Genomic DNA, 24,130 nt, shown 5'->3' with positions numbered 1-24,130 from the left:
AACTCTGAAAAGACCCTCCACAATAGTTCTGCATGTGGTTAGCACATCGTCAGATCGTCTACATTTTTGGTGTTTTTCTTGCAAGTTCTCATCATGGAACCCTACAACCTCCTGCTCCAATATGGATTGCTCTGCTCTGGTCCTGTTGCAAAAACTGGCCTGGAAATTCTCTTCACTGGCATTCTGGAAATTATTCTACTCTTAGGTTGGAAATCCCATTTCCTAGAACCTCTATTTTGCTCTTTTTGTTTATGATCTTGTTTTAGAGCATTTCTACCAATAGCTCCGGAGAAGGCAACAGCAACCCACTCCAGTACTCTTGCCTGGAGAATCCCATGGAGGGAGGAGCCTGGTGGGCTACAGTCCATGGGTCGCAAAGAGTCAGACACGACTGAGCAACTTCACTTCACCAATAGCTCCATGAATTAGAATATTTTAGATCATGTATATCTGAAAACAGATATTTCAACTTCACATTTGATTGACTGGTGGTTATATACAGAATTCTAGGCTTGAAATCATTCAGATTTTTAAAGGCCTCACTTAAAAATCCTCTGGCTTCCAGTCTTCCTGCTGAGAAGGCAGATGCCACTCTGATGCCTGAAACATTATATATACTCTGTTCTTCCATAAAAAGATTTTAGTCTCCTTTTCAGGTGCCTTGCTATGGGTCTTCTTTCATTCATAGAACTGGGTACTGGGTAGGTCTTTTCATAATGAAGATTCCTGTCTTTCAGTTCTTAAAAATTTTTTTAATTCCTTAGCTTCTGTATTCTCTTTCTGGAACTCCTACTGGCCAGGTGTCAGCACATCTGGACTGACCATCTAATTAAAAAAACCTTTTCCCATTTATTTTTCATCTCATTGGCTTTTTGCTTTTACAATGACTTCTGATAGAGATTTCCTGGGCTTTCTACTGGTTTTTTTGTACACCATATTTTTTATTTCCCTAACTCTCTACTCATTTTTTTTGCACATCATCTTTTTGATTCCTAAAAGCTCTTTTTCACTTTCTAATGTCTTGTTTTGTTGTTCTAATGAAATTCTGTTCCTGTTTCATGAGTAATATCTTCTCTCTGAGAATATTAGTGTTTGCTTTAAGTCTTCTATTGGGAAGATACAGTTAATAAAAGGTTAACCTCTTTGTCCATGCGAAGATTACTTTGGATTTACCTTCTCTCAGCACTGTTGCCCTGAAAATGTACTGGATTATGAAAAAAAAAAAAAAAGAATTGTGGAGAGGAAAGCCAGCTACATAACCAGCAATATAATTTACTGGAAAAAAAAATATGACACTTGACTGGTAAATTTCATCTGAAATGGAGGACTGTAAGTGGACTATAGAAACCTGTTGGAAAACACAGGCCTTAGCTACCTGGTATGCCTCGAGAGGACTTGGAAACTATGCTCACGTGCATTATAAGAAATGGTTCCTATTGCACATGAGATTTTCCTATGCCGTGCCTATGTAACCTTGTTACTTCCATTTGCAGGCATTCCTTGCAGGGGCTAGGAAGTAGCAGCTGTAAGGACTTCCAATGAAGATCTACATGATATATTGACATGCCATGTTTTCTGTTCTGTATCTCTCTACAAATCTAATTGAACCTTACGCCAGATTTTGGCCTATTATATCTTGCAAGTGTAGATGTAAATTCAAACCTGAAATAACTATATTGGTGGTCATAATAATTACTCATTTCATAAATAGGCTATTTCTTATTCCTTATTTTTCTCTGCAGGGTCTGTTTTAGTTTTGAGTTGTGCTTCTCAAATTGTAAAATTTCAAGCATCTGGAGAGCCTAGGCTGGTCAGTCATATTTCAGATTGAGACAATGAACAACTGGCTAGAAGCTTGGTCTTTGAGGCCTGGGCAGAGTATGATGGGCTTTACTCTGAAAAATTTTTATAGACAGCCAGCTTTCGCTTTCTTTCTTTTGGTCAACCTTCACTTAATTCTTCTGTTTTCAATACAATGCTTCATTCCTATTCAGCTCTACATTTGAGGTCTTTGAGTTCATGGCCTTTCTGAAGTGATTATATACACCTCTGGTCTCCTGTGGGGGAAGAGGAATTGCCAGAAAATGAAGAATGGGACAAGTCTGGGGGTCTAAACCCTTTTATACAATCTCCATTTTCAGCTCTGTGTCTCCTCAATGCCTTCTATCACATGTGGTATCTCCAATTCCTCATTCTTTGCAAAGTTCCAGGGAGAAAATCATCTGGTTTCTTGTATCAGTCAGAGTCCAGTCAAGAAACAGAAACCATATCAGAAATGTGAACAGGGAAAAACAGAATTAACAAGTGCAGAAAGCAACTATGGCTTCTAGGCTGAAGGAGAGTGAACCAAGGAACAAAGAACTCAGGAAAGGTCCCCCATGTCCTCAAGACTGAGATTCAGACTTTTAAGGAGAGGGTGTGCCTGCCCCAGGAACATGCAGACCAGAGGTGAAGAACAATCTTTCCAGTGAGTACAGGCTGGAGCTGGTTGACTAAGAGCTGCCAAGTTGAATACTACTGGGTCTTCTGTTTGCTGATCTGCTGGCTTCTGTACATGGAAAGTCCCTTTATCCTACTATGGTCTTGCAATGTCTCTCCAGAATCCTCTATTGACAAAGCCTAATGTTAAGCTAGCTGGCGAAAAGGAAATGTTTACAAGGTCCAGCTCTAGTATAAAAAACAGGGTTAAAAAAAAAAAAAAGGGTAGGTTTGCAAACCACAAACGGTTAGAGTGGTCATCATCAAAAAGTCTATAAATAATAAATGCTGGAGAGGGTGTGGAGAAAAAGGAACTCTCCTACACTGTTGGTAGGAATGTAATTTGGTAGAGCCATTACGGAAAACAGTATGGAAGTTCCTTTAAAAACTAAAAATAGACTAATGATAAAATTTAGCAATTCCATTCCTGTGCATATATCAAGAACAGACAAAAACTCTAAATCAAAAGTGTACACACACACCAATGTGTGTACCACTTTTCAGAGCAGCACAATTTATAACAACCAAGACATGGAAGCAACCTAAGTGTGCTTCAACAGATGAATGTATAAAGAAGATGTGGTATAAAGATACATAAAGGAATATTACTTGGCCATGAAAAGGACAAAATATTGCCATTTACAGCAACATGGATGGATCTAGAGATTATCATACTAAGTGAAGTAAGTCAGACAAACACTATATCACTTATATGTAGAATCTCAAAAAATAAAACAAATGAACTTCCTTACAAAAATATTTTCCTTACAGAAATAGACTCACAGACGTAGAAAACAAACATACAGTTACCAAAGGGAGAAAGAGAAAGGTAGGGATAAATTAGGAGTATGAGATTAACATATATACACTGCTACTGCTGCTGCTGCTGCTGCTAAATCGCTTCAGTCGTGTCCGACTCTATGCAACCCCATAGATGGCAGCCCACAAGGCTTCCCCATCGCTGGGATTCTCCAGGCCTTCTCCAATGCATGAAAGTGAAAAGTGAAAGTGAAGTCGCTCAGTTGTGTCCGACTCCTAGAGACCCCATGGACTGCAGCCTATATACACTTCTATATATAAAATAGAAAATAACAAGATTTACTGTATAGCACTGGGAACTATATTCAATATCTTGTAATAACCTATAATGGAAAAGAATCTGAAAAACAATATGTGTGTGTATCTGTGTGTATGTAACTGAATCACTTTGCTGTACACCTAAAACTAATACAATATTGTAAAGCAAGCACAGTTCAATTTTTTAAAAAGGTAGATTTGGAGCTGAAAGGTAATAAATTGATTACCATCACACTTCTCACCCATACCTCCCACCTTTCAGAAGCAATAAGGCTTGATCTTCTTCTTCACGTCTGAGTCATTTCTCACTCTCCCAGCAGTTCTCTATCTTAATACTTTAAAATTTAGTTGTTTCTTAGTTTCACCAAAGTCAATATTTACATTTCTGTGCTTCTTACTATTTTGGGGTAATTAACAAAAGAAAGACATGGTAATTTCTTAACTTCTTTGTAAGGAAATCTCTCCACTTTACTACAATTATTCTATTTTAAAACTAATTTCCTTACCAAAATGTGACAATCTGCAAAGATAGTCTTTAACTCATCTTATGTTCTTTTATCTCCCTCAGTGTCTTCCATATTAGGAGCTTAAAATAAGGTTGGTTGAAATAAATGAAATGTATATTCCTTAAAACTTTTTAATAAAATTCACAATATGTTTCAATCAGTTTTATAGCTATACATCAGGCACCTAAATCCCAATAAGAGGTTTTATAAGTCTATCCTGTTTATTAAAATAAGAAATAAGCAAAAGCATTTATAGGTCAATGAAAACTCACCTTTAATCCTACTAGCAAAGCAACTCACTCTCTATAGAACATATTTACAATAAAAAAGAAATTTTTCACTTTATTCATTTATTTAATGAGCAGACTGTCCTACTACTTTAAATATATGTTGAACTAAAATATTTTTCCAGTGGTTACCCATCTAAAATGGTACCCTCTAAAATATATTAATTTATTTTGAAGTACCTATACTTACCAATTCAGGGATGTCTTTTACTTTGAGAGGAACTTGGATTAAACCTAAATGAGTCCTGAAACTAAGAGAATCACCATTTTCATAATTTGGGTTGCGAAGATTAATTAATACCTTTAAAAACAAATCCAACGAAATTGGTTAGTTTCTTTATACAAAATTTACACTTATAAAATTGGCAGTGATATTCTTAGTATATCATCACAAAATTAAAAACTGTTTGGGTTATGCATATACTTTAATGACATTTTGAAAGTTATAAAATTGTGTTAAAATGTTAAAATACCATAAACATATTTTCAATTTAATATTCCAACAGACGACCTATCAAATAAAACACTAAAAAGTTAAAATTTCAGTTATAAAGAAAATTTTTTTGATGTTAAGAAAAAATAAAAATTGAGTATAATATTTTACAAGGAAAAATGACAGAAAAATTTAAACTGCAGTATTTTCCAGGGAAAACTTCAGAACCAACTCTAACACTTTTAAAAATAGATGCTGAAAAGTTTATAGAAAGACAGTGGAATAACATCATAAGGTATTGCTCCTAAATCAAATCCAAAGGTAAAAAAAATTTTTCAGAAGCCAAACTAACAAGAAATATTTTTCAAAATTAAAAATCTTGAATATTTCCTATCTTTTAATCTAGGAATCTCACCTCTGTGAGTATGATTATGGAAATAATTAAAACTGCTTGCAGAGATAGTGCAAAAAAAAAGGTAAAGGAAGTGTTGTTTATAACAGAAAAATATTATACATTTAATATTTTAAGAAATTCAATATTAGACATTTAAGATGTTTAAGACTACTTAAACATTCCAGTAGAGGAAATTACCTATATAAATTATGTTTTATGTATATAAAATACAGTTTAATATGCCACGATTAATAAATACCACAATTAAATTTAAAATTCAGTAGTGTTTATTGCTATATGATGATATTATGAGTAATTTTTGTTTTAAATTTTCTTCTTATATATGTTTTCTTATTTTTCTAAGAACATGTATTTTAAGGAGAAAATAATAATAATTTCCAAAAATATTTTTAAACTGCAACTCTGAAGGGAAAGAAACCAAGAATTCAGTGAAGAAGATAATGACAGAAACACCAGCATATCTAAAGAAGGCATTAATAACCTGATAACTAATGGTTGACAAACTGAAATATACCACAAGTGCAAAAGAGTTTCCTAAAATTTCAAACACTAAATTGAAGCTTAAAATATCAAAGGAATTTATTTTTAAAAAAATGTTTTAGCAAAGAACCAACAGTGTTAAATATAGACTAATATAGCACAATACAATTTTAGTCTAATTATGCAAATAAGGGATCATAGTGCATGGAAAAGTTAAAAACATAGAATTGAAAAGAAAAACTATGAATACATGGGCAATAGAAAAGAAAAATATTAGAAAAGCAGAAACTATAAGGAAGTGATTATAGAAAAATTTTCTTGAGCTAAAGAAGAATCTCAGCATGACTAACAAAAGAATCAATTCAGCAAGTCCTTAAGGAAACAGAGTGCTATGATTATTAAGGAGAAAACATAAAGTTAATTATATAAAAATTATGAAATTTAAGTGCTAGGAAAGGGATGAGTTTGAGAGAAACCTTTAATAATCTAAGAGAAATAACACTAGCAGTATAAAGTCAGTTTCAAACCAAAGTAACTTCTCTTTTAAGTTGAAAGAAGACTGTTTATAATTCTAAAAGGCCCAAAATAATTTCTAACAAAGCTGGCAAACAACAGGTTCAGAAACAAAATAAAATGCAAAAGATTAAATCATTCATTTACTCATTCACTCAACACTTACTTACTGAGCAACTATGTGCTAAGCACCGTTACAGCTGTTTGAGAGAGAGCAGTTAAGGATAGGATCAACTTGCAGCTGGTTTGTGGGTAGCTCCTATCTTAGCTTCAGGGACATCTAGCAGTGACCCTTGGCCAAAATGGGATGAAAGGCACTAACTAGTCATTTATAATGTACTACTTAATGTCCCGTGGCAGGCATTCCATATCAACTTATTTACACTGTTTATTGAAAATGTATAGATTGCTAGTTTGCACCTGAATTACCAGTAGGGTATAAAAGACTCATCAGAAAGCTTGTGCTATAACTTTTATCTTGCATGTACCTTGGTGATTCATAACCCAAAGGCAAAGTGCATCCTGTGTAACTGAGAAAGGAGCTGGGACTGGAAATTTCTATCTCTTTGTATTTGCATGTGCTTTCTTTCTCTTGCTGAAAGAAAATTTTATGTGGGTGTATCCTTGTGGCTGAAATCTTGCATGTCTTCTCAGTTATCTGATTTGGCTCTGTGTAATTGTTGCAGCAGGGAACAAAACTTACATATTACAGAATAAAGGCTGCAATAAGCAAAATAGAAAATCAGTATGTTAAACATGATGTTAAAGGTTATGGAGAAAAACAAAGCAGAAAGGGTTATAAGGAGTTCCAAGAAGAGAGCCAGGGAAGGATTTGGTGAGAAGGTAACATTTTTTGTGTGTGTATATGTTTGAATTTTTCCCATGAATGTACTTTTTTTAAAATGAAATACAGTTGACATACAATTTTGTGTTACTTTCAGATTGTACTAACAGTGAGTTGACATTTGCATACATTATGAAATTATCACCACAATAAGTCTGTATCCCTCCAAAGTTATTACAATACTATTGACCATATTGTTTATCTTGAGAATATGACTTTTAAGCAAAGACATAAGGGAATGTGAGGAAATGGACACACAAGTATCTCGGGGAAAAGCAATGCAGGCAGAGAAAACAAGGAGCAAAGACCCTCAAATGAGAGAAAGCCAGGGGAAAGTAAGCAAGCTAAAGCTGCTGGAGTAGAACAAATCAGGAGGAAAAGTAATAGGAGATGAACTCAGAGGTGATGGGTATCAGATCAAAGACGGTGTTTTAGGCCACTGTCATGACTTTGGGTTTTAAGTAGAATGAGATAAGAATCCACTGGATACCAGAAGAGTGGCTTCTTCGGAATAGTATTTACAAGGTTTCCTCTAGAAACTCTGCTAAAAACAAATTCTAGGTGGGGAAGTGTAGAAGCAGTAAGAGCAATTAAGAGGCTACTGAAATAGTCCAGACAAGAGATGGCAGCTTGGATCAGCAACATAGGAATAGTGGTGATGAGAAGTGAATGGATTCTGGACATACTTCAAAGGTAAAGCTGAAAGGATTTCCTGGTGGATTACATATAAGGTAACAAGAGAAAAAATGGAATCAAAGATGGGTGAATTAAAATAATTAGTGAGTTCTAACCGCCTACTAGAGTTCCTCTTCAATGTCAATACGCCTCTCAAACTTAATTAAGTGCATCATCTTCACTAATGGACCTGGGTCTCTTTCTGTATTCTATATCTTAAGTTAACTCTGCCCAGTTATCCAATCTAGATACTTAAAGGTCATCTTTATCTTTTCTTTTTCTCATATGCCCTAGATCTAACAAATTCCCAAATCTTTTTAAAAATCTGTTAAATTCACATCTTGTTAAATTCAAGTCGGTTGATATCTTTCCATTTTGAATGGTGTTCTCTTAGTTCAAACCTTTATCATGCCTTGTCTGAACTACTACAACAGGGAGAAAAATAAAAAAGAAAAAGATTCACTGAGCACCTATTGTGCTAGCCAGCAGGCTACATGATTTATAGTCACTAATTTTTAATCAAATCTTCTTCATTTACTTCCCTCTAATCTTTCCACACTACAATGTATTATCCCAGAGCAATTTCCAAACACAAATCAGGTTATTCCATTGCTTTCATGGCTCTGGGTGATTCTTCTGCCTGGAGATGTTTTTTAATATCATTATTTCTTTTGCATTTTTACCTTATTAATATTCATATATTTAGCCAATAGAACATACCTCAAGAAAATCCTTAGGTGCATAAACAGGTCTGAAAAGGCTTAAATCTAGAATTAATAAGACAGATTAAAATAGAATTTCAGTTATAATATACAAATTCTTATTAATAATAAATTATAACAGTTCTTTCATATTGTTATGCAGCTAGGTTAATTCAAACATTTGCAGAATATCAATTATATGTCATACACTGTGTTAAGCACTGTACTAACAAAAATAAAAAGAAAGTCCCTTCCCTTGACAGTCTAGATAACATATTCTAGAAGAAATTAAAGAGTCCTCTCTTCCATAAATTTGTAATGGAGCATTTGTAATTGAATTGAAAAACAATGTCAATATAATATGAAAGTTCTACATGAGAATTCTCAAAGTACTTAGAATACAAACAATAAATTCTCAGTGAATCTTGTAGTTGTACTGAACTGCTCTCCCTTTTGAACTTTCTATAATACACTGCTTCCTTTGTGCATGCGTGCTTAAATATGTCTCCCCACTCAGGGATCGAACCTGCATCTCCTACATTGCAGAATTCTTTACCACTGAACCACTGCAGAAGCCTCGGGTTATATTGAACTATTCTCCCTTTTGAACTTCTATAAAACACTGCTTCCTTTATGATGGCTCAAAATTTCTTGCACCCTACCCAGGCCCCAACTTTTTTTTAAGAAGGAGTGGTGAAGAATTACGTACATGTCTACCTAAACAATTCTTTTATATATATCAATAATTATTTTATACATATTTATCATAGTAAATATTTCACAGTTGTCACTCATTAAGTGTTTTTAAAATTGATAGACTCAATTTTAAACATTAAAATGAACCAAAATAAATTCTTAAAAATATTTTAGAAGTCTTAAAACTTTTCAAAATATAACACATTTTAACATCTCAATGTAATTAAAGCTTGAGATTTATCTTAATTATGAGCCTAAGAAATCCACTGAATGATTCTAATTTATTCTTTCATAAAACTGTTTTCAAATGCTGATTTATTTAAATAGTCTCAAAATAATGGAGAACAGTGACTAAAGCTGGGAATTTTTAAACTGCAAAGTAGAAGTTTAAGCAAAAAAAAAAAAAAAACAGATGATAATAAATTAACGAGAAGGGAAGTTGCTATTTTTCAAAAAAAACTTGCTAATATTGTTATTTTGGATCCACAATTAAGAGGACAATTTTTTTTTTCCCACTACCACATTTTGAAAATACTTTTTTCATATGTACCTGGTTCATCGGTTCCCATTTCATTCCATTTATTGAGAAGTTCTTTCTGTTCTCCAACTGGCCTCTAAAAAAGGTAATTTTAAAATTGGTTTCGTTTTGTGAAGTTAAGCAATGCAGCTGAAAAATAAGAATCGATACCTTATCTAAAAGCTTATAAAGCTACCATAACACAAGAAAAAATAATTTCATTACATATGATTAGCTTTTCTGGGAATTACACTTAATATTATTTAACTATTGCATTGTACGTAGTCTTAATGGCTCAGTTAGAATATGGTGCTAATGAGTAAAATAGAAGGTAAATGATATGTACTGGGCAGTAAAATTTCACAAAGAAAAACTGCTCCTCAGCCACATACTACATCTCTTACCCCATCAAGCAATCTCAGAAATGCATCACAAGGGGGCTGGCCAAGAGAGTGTGACTGTGAGTCAGTAGCATCATCTTCCTATATGAAAGACAGTATATTATACAATACTACATATTTAGAGAGTTTTTCATATAAATTTATCCTTTTTTAACACCATCCTTCTGGTGCCTTCAGTGACTTGTGCTTGGATATTATCCAATGTACAGTCACTATATCTTGTCCAACAGCAGGGAATAAATTGGTGGTAGGGAGGATGAAGTGAAGAGAAACTTGTTCTCTCCTACTCTTGAACAGCTATAAAAGACCCAGAACATTCCTCAAGGGCTTTTCTCTCCTTTTTCATCTCTCCCTTATCAAAGCCCAGAATTAACAGATAAATGTTGAGTATTAGATCTAAATAGTTCTGGAGAGATGATAAATCATTCAAGTAAGGAGATTAAAGGTAATTAAAATCTTTAAAGTGCATTTATAACCTTTACAGACAAATCTCCAAATAATCTGTACTGTACAGCCTGTATTTATTCTCAAGATACAGCTTTTTTTTTTTACAAAAGTATTATAGCATATGTAAAAAAAAAAAACTATATAAACTACACCCACATAATTGACCTTTTATAGCCTTTGGTTTCAAAAAGCTGTATACCAGTAACAAAAAAAGATAAATCTGCCTAACAGTTATAATTTCATGATACTTCCTAGTACATGATTCACAATAAAATACTTAAGTGTTAAAAGTACCTTTCGTGCCAATGGGATACTCAGTTCAGTGCACATACTATTTAAACTCTTCAAAATTCTTTTTTCCCAACTTCCCTGAAACATAAGGAACAGCCTGTTATTATTTTTGGTTAACAGTGCCAAAAGTGATTTTTAAAACACTAAAGACACTATGAGCTATATAGAAATGGTGAAGTTGCTTGAGACTGGCTATCTTTATTCACTAGACTACTCAACAAATATTGATTACTGCCTGCTATGTGCCAGACACCATCCTTAGTGCTGTGAATAACAAAATGTCTCCGTCCTCATGGAACTGACATTCTAGTGGAGGATAGGAATGAAGAGAGATTAAAAAAATAAATCAACAAGTCAGATGGGGAAATAGCAGATTAAAAAAAAAGGTAAGTTATATTTAAGCACTTTATAAATCTTTCATACTTGGGACTCCCATAATGACCTAGTAAAATAAAATTTTATAGAAATTATTATATTGTAATTTTTCCAAACATATTTCACCCTAAATACTTCACTATGAATTTTTTAAGAATAAGAACCTTCTCTTACATAACCACAGTACCTCTATGACACCTGAGAAAACTAAAAATAATATTTCATATCATCTTAGCCCATATTCAAAAATTTCCAATCATCCCCCAAAATGTCTTTATAGCTTTTTAAATCCTGGATCCATTAAAAATTAATGCATTACATTTGGTTGTTATGTCTCTTTCTGTATAGCTTAATCTAGAATGCTTTTCTCCTTTTCTTTTTCATATTGGCTTTTTTGAGCAGTCTTGCTTTTGAACTGTGGTGTTGGAGAAGACTCTTGAGAGTCCCTTGGACTGCAAGGAGATCCAACCAGTCCATTCTAAAGGAGATCAATCCTGGGTGTTCATTGGAAGGACTGATGCTAAAGCTGAAACTACAATACTTTGGCCACCTCATGCGACTAGTTGACTCACTGGAAAAGACTCTGATGCTGGGAAAGGTTGGGGGCGGGAGGAGAAGGGGACGACCGAGAATGAGATGGCTGGATGGCATCACCGACTCTGTGGACATGAGTTTGAGTGAACTCTGGGAGTTGGTGATAGACAGGGAGGCCTGGCGTGCTGTGATTCATGGGGTCGTGGAGAGTCGGACACGACTGAGCGACTGAACTGAACTGAACTGAGGGATGGATGGAGGAACCTGGTAGGCTGCAGTCCATGGGATCACTATGAGTCGGACATGACTGAGTGACTTCACTTTCACTTTTCACTTTCACACATTGGAGAAGGAAATGGCAACCCACTCCAGTGTTCTTGCCTGGAGAATCCCAGGGACAGGGGAGCCTGGTAGGCTGCCGTCTATGGGGTCGCACAGAGTCGGACATGACTGAAGTGACTTAGCAGCAGCAGCAGCAGCAAGGCAGATGTCTTTTGGAATGTGTCACAATCTAGATTGGGCTTATTGTTTCCTCACCATATCGATTACATTCTTCTCTGTCCCTGGTATTTCTCATAAACTTGAAATAGTAAGTTAACTTTAATGGTCAGTCACAAATTGATCATCCATATATACCATACTTTAGTAAATTATTCTTTTTAATGCCAAGTTAAAATGCCATAAGTTTTTGGTCTTTTAGCACAGGCCACTTCTGACTCACAAAAAACAGAATAATACCAAAGCTCCAAAATTTAGACCAAATGAGGAGAAATGGAGATAACTATATATCATCCATAAAGGACAGCTAAAATCAGTCGATAAAAGTAGAATAATAATACCTCCTTTATGTGATTGCTATAAAAATTAAAGACGTAAAGTACTTTGAACAATGATAATAATCACTTAATAACTGACAGTTTTTACTACAGCTATCATTATTCAGAGTTTCTTCATTAACATACATATCTAAATATATTACTTTCTATCTGGAATAAACTCTCCACGCTCTACTCTCATCCCAACATACTTATTCCTACATTATCTGAATAAATTATATTCACCATTCAGGTCTTCACCTCTATTAAGCCTGCTTTTACCTGGCCCCCACTCAGATAATATTAGTACCTTTGCCTACAGATTGTCACAACATATCTTCCTTCACCTATCACAACACATATCACACTTTATTGAGCACATAATAAGTTTTCAAAAATTGAACAGATTTATACTCTTAGTTGTTGTGCTGCAAGAATTTAGAAAAATCTTGGTACAACTGCCAAAGCAATGAATGAACAGGAAAAAAATCATCTATAAGAGAAATACAGAGCTGTGTGAAATGCATAAGACTTAGTATACTAAGTATATAGAAATAGGTTTTCAAGAATAAAAGAATACTCTTAATAAATTTCATAAAATACAGTCTAAACTAATTCTGTTTACTAGTTTGTTTTCAATTTTTTTCTCTCTCTTTTCTTTTTTCCTGTAAAGAGTTCTCTTAGATGCAGGACTTCAAACATATTTGGGGATATTATTCATGACCAAACTTTAGTTAGTGCAATACAACCCACTTCCACCCTCAACATTCTTATCCCAAATTTATCTGGATAAATCTAATTCAACTTTCATATCTCAGCTTAAAAATAATCTCCTCTAATAAGCTTTCTGCCACTTGCTCCCTCAACTCCAGATTGTGGGGGTTGGGGGAGCTAGTATGAGAACCTTAACAACACAAGACAAGACTCTACAAATGGACAGCCCAAGATGGTCAACACCGAAGTCAGATTGATTATATTCTTTGCAGCCAAAAATGAAGAAGCTCTATACAGTCAGCAAAAACAAGACCAGAAGCTGACTGTGGCTCAGATCATGAACTCCTTATTGCCAAATTCAGACTTAAATTGAACAAAGTAGGGAAAACCACTAGACCGCTCAGGTATGACCTAAATCAAATCCCTTACAATTATACAGTAGAGATGACAAACAGATTCAAGGGATTAGATCTGATAGAGTGCCTGAAGAACTATGGACTGAGGTTCATGACATTGTACAGGAAGCAGTGATCAAGACCATCCCCAAGAAAAGAAATGCAAAAAGGCAAAATGGCTGTCTCAGGAGGCCTTACAAATAGCTGAGAAAAGAAGAGAAGCTAAAGGCAAAGGAGAAAAGGAAAAGATATATCCATTTGAATGCAGATTTCCAGAGAATAGCAAGGAGAGATAAGAAAGCCTTCCTCCACGATCAATGCAAAGAAATAGAGGAAAACAATAGAATGGGAAAAACTAGAGATCTCTTCAAGAAACTTAGAGACACCAAGGTAATATTTCATGCCAAGATGGGCACAGAAATGGTATGAACCTAACAGAAGCAGAAGGTATTAAGAAGAGGTGGCAAGAATACACAGAAGAACTAGACAAAAAAAGATCCTCATGACCCAGATAACCGCAATGGTGTGATCACTCACCTACAGCCAGACATCCTGGAATGCGATGTCAAGTGGGCTTTAGGAAACATCACAATGAACAAAGCTAGTGGAGGTGATGGAATTCCAGTTGAGCTATTTCAAATCCTGAAAGATGATGCTGTGAAAGTGTTGCACTCAATACGCCAGCAAATCTGGAAAACTCAGCAGTGGCCACAGGACTGGAAAAGATCTGTTTCATTCCAGTCCCAAAGAAGGGCAATGCCAAGGAATGCTCAAACTACCATACAATTGTACTCATCTCACACACTAGCAAAGTAATGTTCAAAATTCTCCAAGCCAGGCTTCAACAGTACAGGAACCATGAACTTCCAGATGTTCAGGCTGGATTTTCAAAAGGCAGAAGAACCAGAGATCAAATAGTGTTCTTGCCTGAAGAATCCCAGGGACAGGGGACCCTGGTGGGCTTCTGTCTATGGGGTCACACAGAGTCGGACACGACTGAAGTGACGCAGCAACAGCAGCAGCAGCTGGATCCTAGAAAAAGCAAGAGAGTTCCAGAAAAACATCTACTTTTGCTTTATTGACTATGCCAAAGCCTTTGACTGTGTAGATCACAACAAACTGTGGAAAATTCTGAAAGAGATGGGAATACCAGACCACCTCACCTGCCTCCTGAGAAATCTGTATGCAGGTAAAGAAGCAACAGTTAGAACTAGACATGGAACAACAGACTGGTTCCAAATTGGGAAAAGAGTACGTCAAGGCTGTACATTCTCACCCCACGTATTTAACTTTATATGCAGAGTACATCATGTGAAATGCTGGGCTGGACAAAGCACAAGCTGGAATTAAGATTGCCAGGAGAAATATCAATAACTTCAGATATGCAGATGACACCACCCTCATGGCAGAAAGTGAAGGAGAACTAAAGAGCCTCTTGATGAAAGTGAAAGAGAAGAGTGAAAAAGTTGGCTTAAAACCCACCATTCAGAAAACATGGCATCCGGTCCCATCACTTTAGGCAAATAGATGAAGAAACAATGGAAACAGTGACAGACTTTATTTTGGGCTCCAAAATCACTGCAGATGGTGACTGAAACCATGAAATTACAAGACACTTGCTCCTTGGAAGAAAAGCTATGACCAACCTAGATAGCATATTTAAAAGCAGAGACATTACTTTACCAACAGAGGTCCATCTTCAAAGCTATGGTTTTCCCGTAGTCCTGTACAGATGTGAGAGTTGAACTATAAAGAAAGTTGAGTGCCAAAGAATTGATGCTTTTGAACTGTGGTGTTGGAAAAGACTCTTGAGAGTCCTTTGGACTGCAAGGATCCAACCAGTCCATCCTAAGGGAGATCAGCCCTGAATATTCATTGGAAGGACTGATGCTGAAGCTGAACCTCCAATACTTTCGCCATCTGATGTGAATAATTGATACATTTGAAAAGATCCTCATTCTGGGAAAGACTGAAGGTGGGAGGAGAAGGGGATGACAGAGGATAAGATGGCTTGATGGCATCATCGATTCGATGGACATGAGTTTGAGTGAACTCCAGGAGATGGTGATGGACAGGGAGGCCTGGCGTGCTGTGATTCATGGGGTCGCAAAGAGTCGGACACGACTGAGCGACGGAACTGAACTGAACTGAACTGAACTGATTGCTTTCTTTGCTGCTGCTGCTGCTAAGTCACTTCAGTCGTGTCCGACTCTGTGTGACCCCATAGATGGAAGTCCACCAGGCTCCCCCGTCCCTGGGATTCTCCAGGCAAGAACACTGGAGTGGGTTGCCATTTCCTTCTCCAATGTGTGAAAGTGAAAAGTGAAAGTGAAGTCGCTCAGTCGTGTCTGACCTTTAGCGACCCCACGGACTGCAGCCTACCAGGCTCCTCCATCCATGGGATTTTCTAGGCAATAGTACTGGAGTGGCTTGCCATTGCCTTCTCCGGATTGCTTTCTTTAGATGCCTTTAAATTTTTTACTATTATTTCTGATTTTTTTCTGATAAGGCTCAAGACGTGAAATTACTCAAAATAAGGGTATAAACATTTTCTTAAAGGGAACATTTCCATTTTTTCATTATTCAATTCATTCATCATTAAAAAAAAAAAATCTATTGAGCATCTACCACGGGCTGGGCACCATGCCAGAGGTTGCAGATACAATGTGGGAAGAGAGACACTGGTTCTGCTCTACAGAATCTAGTGATGATACAGACAACCCAAGTATGGTGGTAGGAAGGGCAGGGTGCCTCTCATGCGGAGGACTGGAGATACAGACTGAGCATCTGAGAGCGAGGGGTCAGAAAGCCTTCCTAAAGAGACCGTCATCTAACCCAACACCTGAAGAATGTGTAGAAGTTAGCCAGAAACATGTGGGGTTTGAGGGCAGGCAGTCTGGGGTAGGAGTGACGGTTATGAGCACAGGTTCTCCTGCTGGAGGACACCAAGGAGATGAAGGGAGAGAGAAGGTACATGTGCATGGAAATGGCAGTAGGAGGGGGAGGGACAGTAAGAGGAGGCAAGAGATGAGACTTGAACAGTAAAATGGGGCAAGATAATGTATAGATTTTTAAGCAAAAGTAAGGAACTGAAGCTCTATCCTAAAAGTCTTGGAAGTTTTAAGAAATGGAGTGGCAATACAGAAGGCAGAAAGACCAGTTCGGAAGGAGATGAGACTTGAAGTAATATGAAACTAGCAAAATTCTCAACTTTACTAAGGTTACTGGATTGACAGAAAACAGGATAAATTCAACCACACAGCTCATCCTGAGTTTGTCTGAGCATTTCTGGACTAGATACAGAAACAGGCTGAATACAATCAGGTAGTGCAGATTCTGGAGTGGCTGTCCAAGTTCAAACTCCAAGTCTTCCACTTAGTAGTTTTGTGAAGCTGGCACTCTCTGAGACCATAAATGTAACTCATCTCATAGAGTCAACATAAATATTAAATGAGTGAATACTTGAATGGTACCTGGCACATAATTAGAGCTCTATGTGCTTATTACTATCGTTTCACATGAAAACTTGTGAACTTATATTTATCACACTGCATATAAATTTCTTCAAATACTGCTTTCTGTGAATGGTGTAGCAAAGTAGTTCCCAAAGTACTTTACATGGAAATATGTCACATAATTCTGAACAGCACTAGGTTAAACAAAAATTAAACTGTTTCTCTACTGAAAAGCCTCTCTGAGCAATTAACACACCAAAAGAAATTGTAAGCAACAAAATTAAGGAGCATTAGATTAAAAACCAAAGTATACAATAAATATTCATGAGTCCATACTGATACAAATAAGTGATTGAATAAGTAAATAAATGGGGGAGAGAAGACAACTCTTCCATGCAGAAGAATTCTAAATAGTTTTTGTAGATACTCCCCCGCTCAGGGAGGTGGAACATAATTTCTCTTCCTTAAGTATGAGCTGTGACTTCCTTCTAGAGTATTCAGTTCAGTTCAGTTCAGTCGCTCAGTCGTGTCCGACTCTCCGCGATAGTATACATCTAAGGTGGGAGAGAAGCAGTAACTTTACAGTGGAAAAACCTCACAAATACTACCGCAATCAGGCAGTAAAGTTCAACATCAACAGTGATAGATCATGTCGATAGTATGAACAATGATACAATTTAATCAATATAAATGGCACTTTATGTCTGTGATCTTCCTTCAAAAAACTCACAATCCCAGTCTAATCATGAGAAAAACATATGACGAATTCCAAGAGAGGGATATTCTACAAAATACCTGACCGGTACTTCTCAAAACTGACAAGGTCATCAAAAACAAGGGAAGTCTGAGAAAATGTCATAGTCAAGAGGAGCCTAAGGAGACATGACAACCAAATGCAATGTGGTGTCCTGGATGAATTCCTAAAACAGAAGAAGGACACGAGGTTAAAACTAAGGGAATCTATTGAATAAAGTATGAACTTTAGCTATGGTATTAATATCAGTTCACTAAGTGTAATGAATGTACATAGTAATGTAAGCAGTTAATAAGGGAAACTGGGTATCAGAGCCTTGGGAATTCTCCATAGTATCTTCTCGATTTTTCTATACATCTAAAACTCTTGTAAAAAATCAAGTCAACTAAAAAAACATAAATAAATAAACAGTGATTCAACAAGAGGAAGGAAATGTGTGCTTCCATTCCCAAACTTACTTGTCCCTGGAACCCCCTTTTGTGGAGCATATCTCAGGGTGAGGATTCGACACAGAACACTCGGGAAAAGGCTGATGCAGTAAAAGAAGCCTCTTCCCCTTATCAGCCCAAATTTCCTGGCCACCTTCCCTTTGGCAGGCAGCACTTTCTACCTTGTGTTACAGATACATATGTCCAAGTCTTATTTCAATTATCAAATCACATAGTTTCCTGTAGGCAGAATCTCTATCTAATTTATTTCTCAATCTCCACAGCACACAGCAGAGTGTCTTCTACTCACATGCATTCAGTAAACATCTGTTAAATAAATACTGTAAGAAAAGATGGGAAATGCCTTTTCTTATTGATTCATTATAAACTGACTAAGTTTCTGCTACACACAGGTCTGGGTTGTCATGCCCTCCTCCAGGGTTAGTATGCTACCAGAGTTCAAAAGAGGGAGAAATCCTTTCAACGGGGGTAATAACAACCTCAGAGAAGAGATACCATCTAAGCTGACACAAGATAAACGGGATTTACATAATACAGAATAGGCAAAGGGCTTTTCATGAAGCAAAACAAAAAGTGTTAAAGATGCAATTCTATTCTATTCTATTCTATTCCATCGCTCAGTCGTGTCCGACTCTTTGCGACCCCGTGGACTGTAGCCTACTAGGCTTCTCCGTCCATGGGATTCTCCAGGCAAGAATACTGGAGTGGGTTACCATTTCCTTCTCCAGGGGATCTTCCCGACCCAGGGATCGAACCCGGGTCTCCTGCATTGGAGGCAGATGCTTTAACCTCTGAGCCACCAAAGATGCAATAGGAGAGGCAAAATATTTCACTTGGATGGGCACAAAGGGCAGTTATAAGACAGCAGAGACTGATGGATTGGAATAGTCTCTGCTGGGGACAGACAGTAAAAACCCTTCAATGGTGGGCTTTGGAGTAGAAACATCATTTATTAGGAAACTGGCAGTCATTGAAGGTTTTCTAGAAGGCAGTGAGAAATATTATAAGGGTAAATCCTAGAGAAAGAAATAGCAACCCAAAACATAGCCCCCGAAAATAAAGTCTCACTGTTTCCAAAATTAAAGTCTCCACTGTTTATCATTTTTTTTAGTAGACTTGATTTTTTACAAGAGTGTTAAATGTATAGAAAAACTGAGAAGATACTATGGAGAATTCCCAAGGATCTGATACCCAATTTCCCTCTATTTGCCATGAAGTGAGGGCTTCCCTGGTGGTTCAGAGGTTAAAGCATCTGCCTCCAGTGTGGGAGACCGGGGTTCAATCCCTGGGTCAGGAAGATCCCCTGGAGAAGGAAACGGTAACCCACTCCAGCATTCTTGCCTGGAGAATCCCATGGACAGAGAAGCCTGATAGGCTACAGTCCACCGGGTCGCAAAGAGTCGGACACGACTGAGCAACAGAACAGAACGGAACGGATGGGACCAGATGCCATGTTTTCTGAATGGTGAGTTTTAAGCCACCTTTCTCATTCTCCTCTTTCGCTTTCATCAAGAGGCTCTTTAGTTCTCCTTTACTTTCTGCCATAAGGGTGGTGTCATCTGCATATCTGAGGTTATTGATATTTCTCCCAGCAATCATGATTCCAGCTTGTGCTTCATCCAGCCCAGCATTTCACATGATGTACTCTGCTGCTGCTGCTGCTGCTAAGTCACTTCAGTCGTGTCCGACTCTGTGTGACCCCATAGACGGAAGCCCACCAGGCTCCCCCGTCCCTGGGATTCTCCAGGCAAGAACACTGGAGTGGGTTGCCATTTCCTTCTCCAATGTGTGAAAGTGGAAAGTGAAAAGTGAAAGTGAAGTCGCTCAGTCGTGTCCGACCCTTAGTGACCCCACGGACTGCAGCCTACCAGGCTCCTCCATCCATGGGATTTTCTAGGCAAGAGTACTGGAGTGGCTTGCCATTGCCTTCTCCGGATGTACTCTGCATATAAGTTAAAACAAGCAGGGTGACAATATACAGCCTTGACATAATCCTTTCCCAACTTGAAACCAGTCTGTTGTTCCATGTCTAGTTCTAAATGTTGCTTCTTTACCTGCATACAGATTTCTCAGGAGGCAGGTCAGGTGGTCTGGTATTCCCAGCTCTTTCAGAATTTCCTACAGTTTGTTGTGATCCACACAGTCAAAGGCTTTGGCATAGTCAATAAAGCAAAAGTAGATGTTTTTCCGGAACTCTCTTGCTTTTTCCATGATCCAGCAGATGTTGGCAATTTGATCTCTGGTTCCTCTGCCTTTTCTAAATCCAGCTTGAACAACTGGAAGCTCACGGTTCATGTACTGTTGAAGCCTGGCTTGGAGAATTTTGAGCGTTACTTTGCTAGTGTGTGAGATGAGTACAATTGTATGGTAGTTTGAGCATTCCTTGACATTGCTCTTCTTTGGGACTGGAATGAAAACAGACCTTTTCCAATCCTGTGGCCACTGCTGAGTTTTCCAGATTTGCTGGCATATTGAGTGCAACACTTTCACAGCATCATCTTTTAGGATTTGAAATAGCTCAACTGGAATTCCATCACCTCCACTAATTTGTTCGTAGTGATGCTTCCTAAGGCCCACTTGACATCACATTCCAGGATGTCTGGCTCTAGGTGAGTGATCACACCATCGTGGTTATCTGGGTCATGCAGATCTTTTTTGTCTATTCTTCTGTGTATTCTTGCCACCTCTTCTTCATACCTTCTGCTTCTGTTAGGTCCATACCATTTCTGTCCTTTATTGTGCCCATCTTGGCATGAAATATTCCCTTGGTGTCTCTAAGTTTCTTGAAGAGATCTCTAGTTTTTCCCATTCTATTGTTTTCCTCTATTTCTTTGCCTTGATTGCTAAGGAAGGCTTTCTTATCTCTCCTTGCTATTCTCTGGAAATCTGCATTCAAATGGGGATATCTTTCCTTTTCTCCTTTGTCTTTTAGCTTCTCTTCTTTTCTCAGCTATTTGTAAGGCCCCCTGAGACAACCATTTTACCTTTTTGCATTTCTTTTTCTTGGGGATGGTCTTATCACTGCCTCCTATTTAATATCATCAACCTCAGTCCATAGTTCTTCAGGCACTCTGTCTATCAGATCTAATCTGTTGAATCTGTTTGTCACTTCCACTGTATAACTGTAAGTGATTTGATGTAGGCCAAACCTGAGTGGTCTAGCGGCTTTTCCTACTTTGCTCAACTTTAAGTCTTAACTTTGCAATACGGAGTTCATGATCTGAGCCAAAATCAGCCCCTGGTCCTGTTTTTGCTGAATGTATAGAGCTTCTCCATCTTTGGCTGCAAAGAATATAATCAATCTGATTTTGGTATTGACCATCAAAAGCAGATAATTAATAATAAAAGGACTGATATACAGCAAAATGAACCCACTGAAAGATAAATAAATGGATTTAGACTAAACTAATGAATTCTTCCCTAAGTACTCAACAGTTTAGAGGAAGAGAGATAGTAGACAGTAGAGGCAGCCTTAGGCTGAGGACTAAAATGCCAGTCAGAGTAGAAATCTGATGAGTGAAAAGGTTGGCTTGCAGTTCAACATTCAGAAGACAAAGATCATGGCATCTAGTCCCATCACCTCATGGGAAATAGGTGGGGAAACAGTGGAAGCAATTTCAGACTTTATTTTTTTGGGCTTCAAAATCACTGCGGATGCTGATTGCAGCCATGAAATTAAATGACGCTTACTCCTTGGAAGGAAAGTTATGACCAACCTAGATAGCATATTAAAAAGCAGAGACATTACTTTGCCTACCAGGGTCCATCTAGTCAAGGCTATGGTTTTTCCCATGGTCATGCATGGATGTGAGAGTTGGACTGTGAAGAAAGCTGCTCGCCGAAGAATTGATGCTTTTGAACTGTGGTGTTGGAGAAGACTCTTGAGAGTCCCTTGGACTGCAAGGAGATCCAACAAGTCCATTCTAGAGGAGATCAATCCTGGGTGTTCATTGGAAGGACTGATGCTAAAACTGAAATTCCAATACTTTGGCCACCTCATGAGACAAGTTGACTCACTGGAAAAGACTCTGATGCTGGGAGGGATTGGTGGACGGAGGAGACGGGGATGACAGAGAATGAGATGGCTGGATGGCATCACCGACTCGATGGACATGAGTTTGAGTGAACTCCGGGAGTTGGTGATGGACAGGGAGGCCTGGCGTGCTGTGATTCATGGGGTCACAAAGAGTCGAACACAATTGAGTGACTGAACTGAACTGAACTGAAAAAGTATGAGGTGGAAGAGAGAACATGATAGAACAGCAGTCATTCAATCCAGACTAGGTAGCTTTCACACAAAGAAGAGAACTGCCTGACAGATCAGGAAGGTAAAAAACTAGGCAACTAGAGAAGAACAAATGGGAAGACAAGCAAACACTAACTGGTGGAGGAGGTATTTAGTATGACATCTTGGAATGTGAAGTCAAGTGGGCTTTAGGAAGCATCACTACAAACAAAGCTAGTGGAGGTGATGGAATTCCAATTGAGCTATTTCAAATCCTGAAAGATGATGCTGTGAAAGTGATGCACTCAATATGCCAGCAAATTTGGAGAACTCAGCAGTGGCCACAGGACTGGAAAAGGTCAGTCTTCATTCCAATCCCAAAGAAAGGCAATGCCAAAGAATGCTCAAACTACTGCACCATTGCATTCATCTCATATGCTAGTAAAGTTATGCTCAAAATTCTCCAAAGCCAGGCTTCAGCAATATGTAAACCATGAACTTCCAGATGTTCAAGCAAGTTTTAGAAAAGGCTGAGGCACCAGAGATCAAATTGCCAACATCCACTGGATCATGGAGATAGCAAGAGAGTTCCAGAAAAACATCTATTTCTGCTTCATTGACTATGCCAAAGCCTTTGACTGTGTGGATCACAATAAACTGTGGAAAATTCTGAAAGAGATGGGAATACCAGACCACCTGACCTGCCTCTTGAGAAACCTGTATGCAGGTCAGGAAGCAACAGTCAGAACTGTACATGGAACAACAGACTGGTTCCGAATAGGAAAAGGAGTACGTCAAGATTGTATATTGTCATCCTGCTTATTTAACTTCTATGCAGAGTACATCATGAGGAACACTGGGCTGGAAGAAGCACAAACTGGAGTCAAGATTGCTGGGAGAAATATCAATAGCCTCAGATATGCAGATGATACCACCCTTATGGCAGAAAGTGAAGAGGAACTCAAAAGCCTCTTGATGAAAGTGAAAGAGGAGAGTGAAAAGGTTGGCTTGAAGCTCAACATTCAGAAAACAAAGATCATGGCATCTGGTCCCATCACTTCATGGGAAATAGATGGGGAAACAGTGGAAACAGTGTCAGACTTTATTTTTCGGGGCTCCAAAATCACTGCGGATACTGACTGCAGCCATGAAATTAAATGACGCTTACTCCTTGGAAGGAAAGTTATGACCAACCTAGATAGTATATTAAAAAGCAGAGATATTACTTTGCCAACAAAGGTCCGTCTAGTCAAGGCTATGGTTTTTCCAGTGGTCATGTATGGATGTGAGAGTTGGACTTTGAAGAAAGCTGATTGCCGAAGAATTGATGCTTTTGAACTGTGGTGCTGGAGAAGACTCTTGAGAGTCCCTTGGACTCCAAGAAGATCCAACCAGTCCATTCTAAAGGAGATCAATCCTGGGTGTTCATTGGAAGGACTGATGCTAAAGCTGAAACTGCAATACTTTGGCCACCTCATGCGACGAGTTGACTCACTGGAAAAGACTCTGATGTTGGGAAAGGTTGGGGGCAGGAGAAGAAGGGGACGACAGAGAATGAGATAGCTGGATGGCATCACCAGACTCATGGACATGAGTCTGAGTGAACTCCGGGAGTTGGTGATGGACAGGGAGGCCTGGCGTGCTGTGATTCAC

At 37.9% G+C, this 24,130-nt stretch overlaps 1 protein-coding gene across 3 annotated transcripts in view; it reads right to left on the bottom strand.

Annotated features, from left to right (window-relative positions):
* Positions 1 to 24,130, bottom strand: part of TBC1D19 (TBC1 domain family member 19) — a 152,728-nt gene that overhangs the window by 88,707 nt on the left and 39,891 nt on the right. For all 3 annotated transcript variants that reach the window (XM_055434264.2, XM_055434265.2, XM_055434263.2), the window contains exons 5-8: positions 10,765 to 10,839; positions 9,656 to 9,719; positions 8,429 to 8,475; positions 4,539 to 4,649 (exon numbers count right to left, since the gene is read on the bottom strand). In XM_055434264.2, the coding sequence (XP_055290239.2) occupies positions 4,539 to 4,649; positions 8,429 to 8,475; positions 9,656 to 9,719; positions 10,765 to 10,839 (297 nt within the window). The remainder of the gene's footprint in view (positions 1 to 4,538; positions 4,650 to 8,428; positions 8,476 to 9,655; positions 9,720 to 10,764; positions 10,840 to 24,130) is intronic.

This window comes from Moschus berezovskii, chromosome 5 (assembly GCF_049115385.1).
Source record: "Moschus berezovskii isolate FMDL1 chromosome 5, NW_MosBer_1.0, whole genome shotgun sequence".
Classification (NCBI taxonomy): domain Eukaryota; kingdom Metazoa; phylum Chordata; class Mammalia; order Artiodactyla; family Moschidae; genus Moschus; species Moschus berezovskii.
Note: the sequence above shows the minus strand (reverse complement) of the source record. Positions and strands in the feature narration are given on the sequence as shown.